This window comes from Schistocerca gregaria, chromosome X, assembly GCF_023897955.1.
Source record: "Schistocerca gregaria isolate iqSchGreg1 chromosome X, iqSchGreg1.2, whole genome shotgun sequence".
Lineage (NCBI taxonomy): Eukaryota > Metazoa > Arthropoda > Insecta > Orthoptera > Acrididae > Schistocerca > Schistocerca gregaria.
The window spans coordinates 600264849-600279935 of record NC_064931.1 but is presented as its reverse complement, the minus strand read 5'-3'; the positions used below and the strand labels follow the sequence as shown (position 1 = coordinate 600279935).

General features: G+C 41.7%; 1 protein-coding gene across 1 annotated transcript in view; it reads right to left on the bottom strand.

Annotated features, from left to right (window-relative positions):
• Positions 1-15087, bottom strand: part of LOC126297976 (delta(24)-sterol reductase-like) — a 79873-nt gene that overhangs the window by 12319 nt on the left and 52467 nt on the right. Inside the window, exon 9 of the mRNA XM_049989289.1 lies at positions 4746-4924. Within this exon, the coding sequence (XP_049845246.1) occupies positions 4746-4924 (179 nt within the window). The remainder of the gene's footprint in view (positions 1-4745; positions 4925-15087) is intronic.

Genomic DNA, 15087 nt, shown 5'->3' with positions numbered 1-15087 from the left:
ACACCTCCAATAGTGGACAATGTACTGTAATGAGCACCACAGATGACAGTGCAGTCAGTTTTAGCAATTTTACCAGTTTTTCCGTATTTTCAATACCGACCAATGACACAACAGCATGCTTCCCAATTTCTGTATCATTGATAAAGCACCCCTCCACTAATTTGTGTGTTCCATACATTAGTTTGCGAATGTAGATAGATGACTTTGCAGTATGCCCATTCATGGTTAATTCTTGAACATATACACCAAAGTATATCAGACAGCATCCTATACCGATGCTGTTTGGTCACCGAAGTATTTCGACCATAGTGGGTAATTTACAATCATGATTGCTCATCTTTCGCTATGTGAATGGAAACCATAGTGTAGTCTTGCAGTCTTAGGATAAAGTGGGAGGTTGAAAGGTCTCCTTGTACTGCCTTTGACCAATGCTCCATACAACATTGTCACCAACTTAATTTGCTGCTGACCAGAATTAGGAGGGTACTACATCCACTATATTCCATGTCCCGTGTAGGAACAGAGCGAGCTGAGTCCATAACTGGTGTTCAGCAAAGACTCTTCCACACCAAGGTCTCTCCAACTGTGCACCTGTCGAGGAGGTTAACATCCCTTATAGGAGAATAGTAGATGTGAGAGTGTTGTAATTATATAACAGGTGGTTAAGAAAAAATGTGTGGTTTATACATGATGGAACCCAAGATGAATGGAATTTGAAGCATTTTACGTAGGTCAACAGTGCTATCAATTCTGAAATAATGTTCTAATATCTTGGTCAGTACCAAGGAGGTATCAGCAAGAGAGATATGATCGTAGAAAAAACACACACACACTCCTAAGCCTACATGGTTCTGCTCTTAAACACACTATAATTCTAACGCCATGTGATTACCGAAATATTAGTCATGCGAAGTGCGACGCTCTTAATACTCGAATTTAGAACATACACAGACAACATCTCACATACATGCATCATACAAGTATACTGTCCCACTCACTACGGCGACAAACTGTAAAATGATAAAACTACTTTCTTCCATACCAAAGGAAAACATTGATTCTTAGTGATATATGCAAAATATAGCCGCGCAGGACTAGCCGAGCGGTCTGAGGCACTGCAATCATGGACTGTGCGACTGATTCCGGCGGAGGTTCGAGTCCTCCCTCGGGTATGGGTATGTGTGTTCGTCCTTAGGATAATTTAGGTTAAGTAGTGTGTAAGCTTAGGGACTGATGACCATCGTAGTTAAGTCCCATAAGATTTCACACACATTTGAACATTTGAAAAAAAAAATTCAAATGGCTCTGAGCACTATGGGACTTAACTGCTGAGGTCACCAGTCCCCTAGAACTGAGAACTACTTAAACCTAAATAACCTAAGGACATCACACACATCCATGCCGGAGGCAGGATTCGAACCTGCGACGTAGCGGTCGCGCGGTTCCAGACTGTAGCGCCAAGAAACGCTCGGCCACCCCGGCCGGCGAACATTTGCAAAATATAGCTTTCTGGACGTGCATAGTGCCCACTGTTCACATCCGTTTATGGTTCAGAAATTATGCTATACTAGTATCAGTCCTAAAAAATGACTGACAGCAATGGAAAATGTCTCTTACACTAAAACAGACAAATGCAAAGCAGCAGTATTTGGTGTGTGAAATTATATACCATGCCGCACTAACTTTGTAAACAGGACAACTGGCAAGCAAATGCAAACATAGGGTTTGCAGTACCTCACAAATAACAATTACTAACTTAGAATCACTGCAGTTATGAAACTGAAGACCCAATTTACGTCCAAGGTGTGGCCGAGAAATGGAGTACTTCACATACAGCTTCATTTGTCTAGAGGAGGTGCTGAAATAAATTTTCCATCTATGGACTCAATTCATGAAACATGCTTTGGAAGCCCTCTGCTGTTCGTGGTATGGAGACGTTTTCTGTTAACTATTGCAGGTAGATAGTGCAATAAGTCACATGCAGAACACGCAGTCGTATACAAGTCAACAGCATGTTATGCCACAGAACTGATCCACCCTGAGAGAACAATGGGAAAAAATAGTTAAATGCATGATAAATGACCTGCAGCAACATCCCCCTCTCTCTAGAATGCATCATCAGCCTACCATTAAATCAAAGCTCCTTACAACCCATCACAACCGACCACTCCATCTACTTTCTATCACTCTTTAACGCAGATCCATTTCATTGTTGAGTCAGATGGTTCTCTTTTCCAGGAAAGCATCCAAAAAGATCAGTGAACTTGCATGTATCACAATTACCTCCATAGACATACGGTAGAAGGATAGAAACCATACAGCATCTGTCCTATAACACATTTGTTAGCTGACACCGCATGGTTGTGATTGGTGGAGAGTACGGGTGCACACTGTAAATACTGTTTGTTAGGGTTACACACCTGAACCGTCTTGCACAAGGTCGAACACACAATCCATTCTGTAGTTGCATATTGCAGTCCCCCAGCTGGTAACACAAGGCTCTTTAGCTATGGACACTTTATAAAAGTCTATAAAGTGTCTGCTGATAACTTTGGCGCTTCTCATTCGGCATATGTAAATTTATTACTATACATTTGGTGGTAATCCATTTTAAACAATCTATTCAAGCCATGTTATCGTTGTCGACGAAAAATGACTGTTTTCCACTCTTTATCTTCGGAATATTCCTTGCAGCGGTCGGTGGCATCCTGCTATGTGGTTGATATCGAGAACAGTCGCATAAATGATATGATATTCTGGCAAATCACGTGAAAGTGCATGAAATTCCGGACATTTTCATATGCTACTCAATGATTCAGCATAGTGTCATAAATACGTCGGTTTTTGGGATTTAAAATCGGATAATACAGCTAATATCGGTTTCGAAATTGTTAAACTAATTCACAATTGAGGAAGAATTTCTCATAGACAGAGCACAGAAATTAAATGCTCTTGTAATCCCAGAGACAGGGGATAATCACAACTCATTGCAGAAACCACAGCAGCAAGCAGGCCAGACCGGAAACAGTACCGTTAGACGTTTTTGTGTCAAGGGAACTAGTCCAGCCTTTGCACACCAGTTTGGAAATTGGCCGCTGTCTGCGGAGGGCGCTCTGGTCACGCATCAGGCCAGCATGTATGGGGCATTTGCCTTGTGAGCGTTGGCATCGGTGGATGACCGACAGATCTCATGGGGAATATCTAGTGCTTCAACTATATATGGTGCACGTGCTTACGAGTTTTGGGCACTTTCTGTCTTCACGGTATATGTATGAGTATGTGGTTGTCGATAGCCATATGCACGATGCAGAAGTGATGATTTTGTATTGTGGAGGATACGAGTAGTGTTTACTACAACGATATGATGGTATGGGGGGTACAAGCATTTGTGTAGATATAGACTAGTTGGAGATAGGTTTTACGCCGAAAAATTCTAGCTCTCCTCGATAATAGCAGAGTAGGGTCACTGAATAAGTGTCTTTGACGATAGTTTCTGTATTTGATTATATGTAGACCACTTTCTCAGTGTTTAACTGTAAAAGTACAAATAAACCTACCAAAACCACACATGGGCCAAATATCGAATAAGATGAATAACTTGTTCAAAGAAGTAAAAATAAACCTGGAATTTGGTACAAATATCAACTTGAGTGCCAAAATATGATGAACAAGAAATAAGATCTCCAATTTTTAAAACTTGGCGACTTCAAACTACTTGTGACAATTGAATCACATTTTATATCAGACAAAGAGATAGGAATTTTGGAGTTAGGTTTAAAGAACATACACGAAACTGCAACGCCAACCAATTCACATTTTGCTTAACTTTAAAAAGCCATAAACAAGAGACAGAAAATACTGAAATTCCCTAAAATTTCTACACAAAGTGTCAAAAGGAAATACAATGAACATTTTGGAAATGGAAATTTACACTGATAAAGAAATATACCTACTGGACTTCCTTAATGATCAAACAGGTTTTAAAAATAAAAAATACCTGAAAAAATTTATTGATATCATAACAGAAAAAAGGTAAGTTATCACGACAAACACTAAACAATAGAATATTTATTGTTTACATTAAACCATATAATATGAACTCTGAAAACTAAGTGTAATAATTGACTTTCCACAAAATATAATTTCCATTATAAACACACAGTATCGCTAGAGCCAGAGCTGCCAAACAGCTGTCGAAAATAAAATAATTTCATCAAGCTCACACAAATAAAAGTACTCAGAAAGACAGTACGCAGGAAGACAACTGATACTTACGGTCCAAGATGCAATATAGATCAAGTCATACCAACTAAGACGTAAGCATTATATGCTATATGTAGACACAGAAACTAACATAGACGTAAGGAACAACATTACACCTGTTATACCATCTGCGCAGGTGTGCTTCATAATGGCAAAAATGCCAAAACGAGCTCATCGTGTAACTTCATAATCACTACACGTAAATAAATAAATAGTGCAGCATAAATATGCACCAAAAATATGTCGTCCTTTGACCTCATCCATGCTGCGGGCTCGCTAGAATAGAAATCCATGAAACTTCATTACAGATAGAAACCGGTTGAAGCATCCAGGCACAGGACTCCATGTGCCGTGCCTGGACAGCTTCGTGGGTTACGTGGAATGCCAGCGAAGGCAAGGAAAGGCATACAATTTTAATCTGTCAAGAAGTTCCAAAACAATATACTCTCCGCTGTAGTGAAAGACTCATTCTGAGAACTTACCCTTTTACATTCCGTACATGTTCTTCTAAGCGCCTTGTTGTGTCGACAGGATGGAAATTCTTAACTTTAGGTACCCCATATACTCCTATATCGACATATAACTCATCTTTATCACTAAACGAATGAACCATGCCTGGCTCGTTGGTTAATTTGAACGGACACAGCCACAGTGGGTAGACCTAAAACAACAAGAATTTAATTTAGATACAGAGCATTTCATGCTACACTTTGATACAAACTCCACTATCTCGTATTAATTTACAAATTTGAGAATACATCCATATCTATGCAGAAGAAAGTCAGGATTATGTCGTTATTACAAGCCAGAGATATGAAGTCACTACTAGATAATATTCTAAAACTCGAGGTATGCAGAATACATCAAACAAACCAGAGATATGCAGTCACTACTAGACGAATCAAAGCTATGTAGTCGCTGTTAGATTTACACGTATGTGGAATCTGGTAATGAGTCGACTAAATCTTTACTTCAGGACATGCTGTGATATTTGTTCCATTTTATAAATGACTGACACAATGGCTATACATCAACACTGGATCACATTTTCTGTTACATAAATGTTCCGGCAGTCACTACTCAGGTCATCGGTCATCATGTATTCTGTCGGTGATTTCCATCCCCTGACGTACTACGTGGTGCAAGTTTATCTTAACCAATAAGCCGGGAGGTAAACTGTATGCGAATAATGTTATCAAAGTCACTTCATACTTTATTTGCTTCTTTATTGTATTTGGGAGTAGAAGTTCGGAAACAGATCCAAATTGAAGTTGAAAAGCACCTACAGACTACGTCAAGACTGAGCATGCTGTCAGATCTAAGTTATTTAACGACAGATAAAAGCGTAACGCTTTACAGTATGAAGAAGCCGCTAGTAGTTTACATTATAAATGTCATATCAAAGGATTGTACTAGTACATTTAACTTAAATCCTTATAATGACTGTTCATCCACTGTCATGAAATTTTCGTGTCAAATGAGAAACTGTGCAATATACTGAATTAACAGAACGAGAACTTTTAAGTTGCCTTCGCCATTGAAACTGACCGACGTGAAGTAGTGGTTAACGGAGTGGATTCACTGTTCTGAGCAGCGAGGTTTGAATCCCCGTCCAGCCATCCAGATTAACATTTTCCGTGGTTTCTCTAAATCACAGAAAGAGAATGTTGAGTTGTTCCTGTAGAAGAGAATAACACATTACAATATAGTATAGTAATTTATTCTCGTCCAGGCATTATTTTTAAGATGATATACAATAATTCGAATGATACAAGTCATATATACATATGCGCTGGCTTGATTCCTGTTTGGGTTGTGAATGACGTCGAGTAATATACCAGGAACATTTTCTGCCATAGTGTTAATCATAGATTTGACGTGTAATGTAGTCATGGACACGTCATTTATACCACATGAAATTGTTAAACTTGCAAGATGATGAGGTAAAGTCGAAAGTAGTCACAGCAGAATAATGTTTTATTGATGGTGATATATAAAAAATGCGCTTCATAAAATTGTTTCGATAGGTTTTCATCTTCAATTACCTGTAATATTTTTCATTTTTTATTTCTGTATTTCATAAGATAGCATATATGTATGGATTTCTCCTCTTTTGTCTTTGTTTCTTTTCTGGTCTAGTAGGGTAAAACCTTTTGCTTCTCCCAGTAACTTCTAATGTTGGCTCTTGGGTGATGTAGGTATCGAAGTCCACATATTTTATTTTTCTCATCTGCCCTCATTTTTAATTATATTTATGTATTTCATAATTTAGAGCGTATGTATGGATATCTTCTCTTTTGTCTTCGTTCCTTTGCTGGTCTAGTAGAGTACAACCTTTTGCTTTACATCGGAACCTCTAATGTAGTTTTTTAGTAATGTATGTTGTTGTTGTTGTCTTCAGTCCTGAGACTGGTTTGATGCAGCTCTCCATGCTACTCTATCCTGTGCAAGTTTCTTCATCTCCCAGTACCTACTGCAACCTACATCCTTCTGAATCTGCTTAGTGTACTCATCTCTCGGTCTCCCTCTACGATTTTTACCCTCCACGCTGCCCTCCAATGCTAAATTTGTGATCCCTTGATGCCTCAAAACATGTCCTACCAACCGATCCCTTCTTCTAGTCAAGTTGTCCCACAAACTTCTCTTCTCCCCAATCCTATTCAATACCTCCTCATTAGTTACGTGATCTATCCACCTTATCTTCAGTATTCTTCTGTAGCACCACATTTCGAAAGCTTCTATTCTCTTCTTGTCCAAACTAGTTATCGTCCATGTTTCACTTCCATACATGGCTACACTCCAAACAAATACTTTCAGAAACGATTTCCTGATACATAAATCTATATTCGATGTTAACAAATTTCTCTTCTTCAGAAACGCTTTCCTTGCCATTGCCAGTCTACATTTTATATCCTCTCTACTTCGACCATCATCAGTTATTTTACTTCCTAAATAGCAAAACTCCTTTACTACTTTAAGTGTCTCATTTCCTAATCTAATTCCCTCAGCATCACCCGATTTAATTTGACTACATTCCATTATCCTCGTTTTGCTTTTGTTGATGTTCATCTTATATCCTCCTTTCAAGACACTGTCCATTCCGTTCATCTGCTCTTCCAAGTCCTTTGCCGTCTCTGACAGAATTACAATGTCATCGGCGAACCTCAAAGTTTTTACTTCGTCTCCATGAATTGTAATACCTACTCCAAATTTTTCTTTTGTTTCCTTTACTGCTTGCTCAATATACAGATTGAATAACATCGGGGAGAGGCTACAACCCTGTCTCACTCCTTTCCCAACCACTGCTTCCCTTTCATGCCCCTCGACTCTTATGACTGCCATCTGGTTTCTGTACAAATTGTAAATAGCCTTTCGCTCCCTGTATTTTACCCCTGCCACCTTTAGAATTTGAAAAAGAGTATTCCAGTCAACATTGTCAAAAGCTTTCTCTAAGTCTACAAATGCTAGAAACGTAGGTTTGCCTTTTCTTAATCTTTCTTCTAAGATAAGTCGTAAGGTCAGTATTGCCTCACGTGTTCCAACATTTCGACGGAATCCAAACTAATCCTCCCCGAGGTCCGCATCTACCAGTTTTTCCATTCGTCTGTAAAGAATTCGCGTTAGTATTTTGCAGCTGTGACTTATTAAACTGATAGTTCGGTAATTTTCACATCTGTCAGCACCTGCTTTCTTTGGGATTGGAATTATTATATTCGTCTTGAAGTCTGAGGGTATTTCGCCTGTCTCATACATCTTGCTCACCAGCTGGTAGAGTTTTGTCATGACTGGCTCTCCCAAGGCCGTCAGTAGTTCTAATGGAATGTTGTCTACTCCGGGAGCCTTGTTTCGACTCAGGTCTTTCAGTGCTCTGTCAAACTCTTCACGCAGTATCGTATCCCCCATTTCGTCTTCATCTACATCCTCTTCCATTTCCATAATATTGTCCTCAAGTACATCACCCTTGTATAAACCTTCTATATACTCCTTCCACCTTTCTGCCTTCCCTTCTTTGCTTAAAACTGGGTTGCCATCTGAGCTGTTGATATTCATACACGTGGTTCTCTTCTCTCCAAAGGTCTCTTTAATTTTCCTGTAGGCAGTATCTATCTTACCCCTAGTGAGATAAGCCTCTACATCCTTACATTTGTCCTCTAGCCATCCCTGTTTAGCCATTTTGCACTTCCTGTCGATCTCATTTTTGAGACGTTTGTATTCCTTCTTGCCTGCTTCATTTACTGCATTTTTATATTTTCTACTTTCATCAATTAAATTCAATATTTCTTCTGTTACCCAAGGATTTCTAGCAGCCCTCATCTTTTTACCTACTTTATCCTCTCCTGCCTTCACTACTTCATCCCTCAGAGCTACCCATTCTTCTTCTACTGTATTTCTTTCCCCTATTCCTGTCAATTGTTCCCTTATGCTCTCCCTGAAACTCTGTACAACCTCTGGTTCTTTCAGTTTATCCAGGTCCCATCTCCTTAATTTCCCACATTTTTGCAGTTTCTTCAGTTTTAATCTACAGGTCATAACCAATAGATTGTGGTCAGAGTCCACATCTGCCCCTGGAAATGTCTTACAACTTAAAACCTGGTTCCTAAATCTCTGTCTTACCATTATATAATCTATCTGATACCTTTTAGTATCTCCAGGGTTCTTCCACGTATACAACCTTCTTTCATGATTCTTAAACCAAGTGTTACCTATGACTAAGTTGTGCTCTGTACAAAATTCTACTAGGCGGCTTCCTCTTTCATTTCTTAGCCCCAATCCATAATCACCTACTATGTTTCCTTCTCTCCCTTTTCCTACACTCGAATTCCAGTCACCCATTACTATTAAATTTTCGTCTCCCTTCACTATCTGAATAATTTATTTTATTTCATCGTACATTTCTTCAATTTCTTCGTCATCTGCAGAGCTAGTTGGCATGTATGTATTGAAGCCTATATACTTTATTTTTCTCATCTGCTCTCATTCCCTCAATGTCCTCCAAGCATATTACTAAATGTAGCTTGCAATGAGAAGGGTCCATAACATCCAAGAGTCTCTTAGCATCTTACAAAAATCAGGCGAGATACGTTATTCTGGTTGATACTAGGCGCCTTAAAAATCACGAGAAACCAGCAAAGTGATATAGCAGTCAAAGAGGCCTGTAGACGAGACACTATGGCACAATATGTCACTTCCTTCAGGATAACGCCTCACTGTTGAACTAGAATGTGATATGATTGTAGAAGGGAGAATGCCTGCAAGTGAGAAAGAAAACGCCGCATTTAATGAAACTAACAACACACTGGTCACTGAAATGCGACAAGATGCCTTGGGAGATGAACTTAATGTTGTATTGTAACCTAATGAACGGGTTTTACTCAGCTAAACCATATGTGAACAATGTACTTCGCTTCAACAGAAATTTTGATGTAGTATGTGTCCTTTCCTGACAAGAGGGTAGGATTAAAATCAATGGACGCCATCCTCCACCCTCCGTTTCACCTGGTGGCGATACAAGAATGGAACGCAGTTTAAAAATGCGTGATCTGTCCCAATTCATACCAATAGTTTCAGGAAGGACGTTCTAATGCGTAAAAGGGTGACTAGATTACCCCATTCTAGTTAAACAATCTTTCCGTGACAATCTTCTACTATACGCTCCTAATCATTTAATAATTTCATGTTTAGTCAGAGATTCTCCCTTTAAACTTTCATGTCCTGACGTACATGTGACTAGTATGTGTTTGGGGGGAGGGGAGGGAGGGAGGGCATGGAGAGGTTGTGTGGCTACAGACTCTAAAGAAAACTTGAAACGCTCAATCGTTCGATATTCCTAAAGAGTAAGACATTCGGCTTCTCTATAAGAGAGTAGAAGTATGAAAAATAATATACATAACTGATACCTGCTGGCAGATAGCACCTTCACCCCGTACCCTTTCTTTCAGTTTGAAGTATCACTAGATATGACAACGAGGGAACAGCTTTCAAAATCCGGCCTCTTAGCAGTGATTGTATGGACACGCGAGATTTCCGTTAGATGTTGTCAGAGAGATCACTGACCAAAGGTATCACACGACTTTTTTCTGGTAGGCAGAGACTGGCAGGGATCACATGTTTTGCGATGACAGTTCGCGTGCTGGTCGCAGGAGTACAGATGTTGTTGTTGTTGTCTTCAGTCCTGAGACTGGTTTGATGCAGCTCTCCATGCTACCCTATCCTGTGCAAGCTTCTTCATCTCCCAGTACCTACTGCAACCCACATCCTTTTGAATCTGCTTAGTGTATTCATCTCTTGGTCTCCCTCTACTATTTTTACCCTCCACGCTGCCCTCCAATACTAAATTGGTGATCCCTTGATGCCTCAGAACATGTCCTACCAACCGATCCCTTCTTCTGGTAAAGTTGTGCCCCAAACTTCTCTTCTCCCCAATCCTATTCAATACTTCCTCATTAGTTATGTGATCTACCCATCTAACCTTCAGCATTCTCCTGTAGCGCCACATTTCGAAAGCTTCTATTCTCTTCTTCTCCCAACTATACAGTAGAGAGTACAGATAAGGAGGAAAAATGACAGGTACTCCCTCTTCAGGCTTGGTCGAGACAGGACCAAGCCAATAAGCGCTGCTCTGATGTAAACGTTCATCAGGGTCGAGATCCTTAGGATGTCAGGTTTTCTGGGTGCAGTTAACGATTTCGCAGTCTTTCCCCATTTAAATCTTATCAATCAGCACTCTTGCGTTGTTTTTGTGCATTTCGTGATTTTAATCCTCACAAGGAACCCCTCAAGTGCGAGGTAGCAAAAGATCAATGATGTTTACGGTATTCGACGCCCCCACATATTGTCTGTCATGCAACCACGATACTGGCCGCTAATGGCAACAGGGAGCGTGTCGGGAGGTATCCAATACTGAGTGCAGCATGAGGCTACGAAGCGTAGTTGAAGTGCTTATTCGACGAGTAACTCACAAAGTGCAAAAGTGCAAAAGTGCTACAGTGCTACTGGTGTTGATAAAATCAGAGCAATGGCAACGATGAAGAAAGCAAACCTTGTATTATATCTTCAACGTTTGCTGAAGTTGACATTTTGTCAGATAGGAAACCAAGGAATTTCACAGAGTGAGAAAGAAGTGGCAGATGAAATATTAAGAGTTTCTGCAAGACGAGTCATATGAATATGTGGTGTCGTCTACGCTCGACTGTGCGCACAAGGTACGTAAGGAGTGTAATGATGACGATACGTGTTTAACAAGTGAAAGTGATACGGAAACGGGTGTCGAATCGTGTAGTTTATCATCCTTATCGAACAGGGAGCAGCAGACCCCGTCTCTAGTAAATCATGGTAAAGTACAATCGTTGACCAAGGTGCGAGTACTCAACATAATCACGTACATGCAATATCTGCAGAGTAGTATAAAAACAATTATGAACAGATTTCGAGTAAGTCTGCAGCAATATGACTGTGTAGTGCATAAGAAAAACTACAGTTATTAAAGGGAGGACAAGAAGCACTTCTTACAAAAACTGGTGTTTGCGCGTTTCAAGAATGCTCGATACAGTTTGCAAGATCTGAATGATAGTGGCCTACTACATTATGCACAATAAATTGCGCACGACATAGATTACAATGATTTCAAGGGAAGCAGTGGATGGTTGCATAACTTCAAACAGTGGTACATAATTGGAAGACGTAAGACAACGAAATTTCAAACAAAGCGTCAACTTGATGTTATACAGCAAACTGCGGAACCGGGCTGAAAATTCGTAGGTGAGATAAACGAACTTATCCCATTGTTCAGTAAGAAATTTGTTTTCAACGCCGACCATTCGGGGCTTGAAGAGGAAATGCATATGAAAGGAGCCCTGCAAATTAGAGAAAAAAAAGTTTAAGATTCACTTCTAATGACGGTATCTTCTAAACATTTCACAATTTGCTGCAGATATACTAGCAGCATTGTTTCAAAAAGTGGTAAATATTGCTCTTTCTTCCTTCAGGTTAAATGAACTGCACCTACAAGTATGGCGCTAATGAGTTGCGTTGAGGAGAAAAGTCTCGGCACACACATTGCTGCTGATTTCGGAGTCATTAGTCATGCAGCTAATAAATGAGTAGAAATCTTTCTGCTACTGCTTGAGCGTAATCTTCAGAAAGACTTCTGTTACGGTTCTGAACCGACAATGGCGGAATACGTATTACACTCCTGGAAATGGAAAAAAGAACACATTGACACCGGTGTGTCAGACCCACCATACTTGCTCCGGACACTGCGAGAGGGCTGTACAAGCAATGATCACACGCACGGCACAGCGGACACACCAGGAACCGCGGTGTTGGCCGTCGAATGGCGCTAGCTGCGCAGCATTTGTGCACCGCCGCCGTCAGTGTCAGCCAGTTTGCCGTGGCATACGGAGCTCCATCGCAGTCTTTAACACTGGTAGCATGCCGCGACAGCGTGGACGTGAACCGTATGTGCAGCTGACGGACTTTGAGCGAGGGCGTATAGTGGGCATGCGGGAGGCCGGGTGGACGCACCGCCGAATTCCTCAACACGTGGGGCGTGAGGTCTCCACAGTACATCGATGTTGTCGCCAGTGGTCGGCGGAAGGTGCACGTGCCCGTCGACCTGGGACCGGACCGCAGCGACGCACGGCTGCACGCCAAGACCGTAGGATCCTACGCAGTGCCGTAGGGGACCGCACCGCCACTTCCCAGCAAATTAGGGACACTGTTGCTCCTGGGGTATCGGCGAGGACCATTCGCAACCGTCTCCATGAAGCTGGGCTACGGTCCCACACACCGTTAGGCCGTCTTCCGCTCACGCCCCAACATCGTGCAGCCCGCCTCCAGTGGTGTCGCGACAGGCGTGAATGGAGAGACGAATGGAGACGTGTCGTCTTCAGCGATGAGAGTCGCTTCTGCCTTGGTGCCAATGATGGTCGTATGCGTGTTTGGCGCCGTGCAGGTGAGCGCCACAATCAGGACTGCATACGACCGAGGCACACAGGACCAACACCCGGCAGCATGGTGTGGGGAGCGATCTCCTACACTGGCCGTACACCTCTGGTGATCGTCGAGGGGACATTGAATAGTGCATGGTACATCCAAACCGTCATCGAACCCATCGTTCTACCATTCCTAGACCGGCAAGGGAACTTGCTGTTCCAACAGGACAATGCACGTCCGCATGTATCTCGTGCCACCCAACGTGCTCTAGACGGTGTAAGTCAACTACCCTGGCCAGCAAGATCTCCGGATCTGTCCCCCATTGAGCATGTTTGGGACTGGATGAAGCGTCGTCTCACGCGGTCTGCACGTCCAGCACGAACGCTGGTCCAACTGAGGCGCCAGGTGGAAATGGCATGGCAAGCCGTTCCATAGGACTACATCCACCATCTCTATGATCGTCTCCATGGGAGAATAGCAGCCTGCATTGCTGCGAAATGTGGATATACACTGTACTAGTGCCGACATTGTGCATGCTCTGTTGCCTGTGTCTATGTGCCTGCGGTTCTGTCAGTGTGATCATGTGATGTATCTGACCCCAGGAATGTTACTAAAGTTTCCACTTCCTGGGACAATGAATTCACGGTGTTCTTACTTCAATTTCCAGGAGTGTAATTTTTCCTAAACCATGGTGAATATTGTGTTGTTGGGCGAGTTTGTTTGTACGCAATCTACGCTTTATTTCATCCAATGGTGTTTAGTTCAGAGTTTTTAGCAGACCAGCTCAGCAGAGCCATCCGATGTTCTTCGAAACATGAAGCGTATTTTCTTACTTAATAGAGGTGAGTTTTGTCACACTGATACAGCGAAAATTGTATTAAAACAGCTGCCACCGTGTCGCAAGCATAATGTTATCATCTCTTTCGATAAGCATTACTGTTTATTTTCCTATAGACCAAAATTAATGCGCAGTTCTCAAAGCAGAAGAAACAGGCTCGAATCTTCATTCCAAGTTCACTGTCGCTAACACTACAGTAAATACCATACACTAGACATCCCCCAGTCCATACGCGCTTATTTGAATACCATGTCATGCTGTATAACTCAAAACCTCGTTTCAGTTCTCCACTATCAATGGCAGCGCTTATATTTTATAAGACATGTCTATTCTTTTGATCAGTGTTTGAGAAGAAGCAACACCAGTGTTTTAAACAGAACCCTACCATCTCTCAACGGATATTTCTACGACTCAATTCTGCATGCACACCTCCATATACACTCTCTGAACAAATCTATCCGGACACCTATTAGTGGACTATTAATATGGGTAGGTCCACTCATCACCTTTTTGACGGCCTGAACACTGCTGGAGACCCTTTCAGTGGCGTGTGAATTTCTCTAGAGGAATGGCGGCCCATTCTTATTCAACAGCCAACACCAGAGAAGGTAATGACTTTGGACTCTGGGGTCTCGAGCAAAATCGACGCTCAATCTTTCTTTGGTTCAAATGGTTCTGAGCACTATGGGACTTAACATCTGAGGTCATCAGTGCCCTAGAACTTAGAACTATTTAAACCTAACTAACCTAAGGACATCACACACATTCATGCCCGAGGCAGGATTTGAACCGTCGACCGTAGCGGTCGCTCGGTTCCAGACTGTATGGCCTATAACCGCTCGGCTACGACGGCCAGCGCACGCAAGGTTGTGTGCAAGCAAATCAAATTTTGTGAGACACACATTCAGCAACATACAGCTCATGATGGAATTCAGAAATGTATAGGCCATTTTGGTGGATCGGGACAAATACTCCCTATGTTCTTTTATCCTAGCGGGTGCGCCTCTCCTGATATCTAGCAGTCAATCCCGCATTACACAGATGTGCCCGGG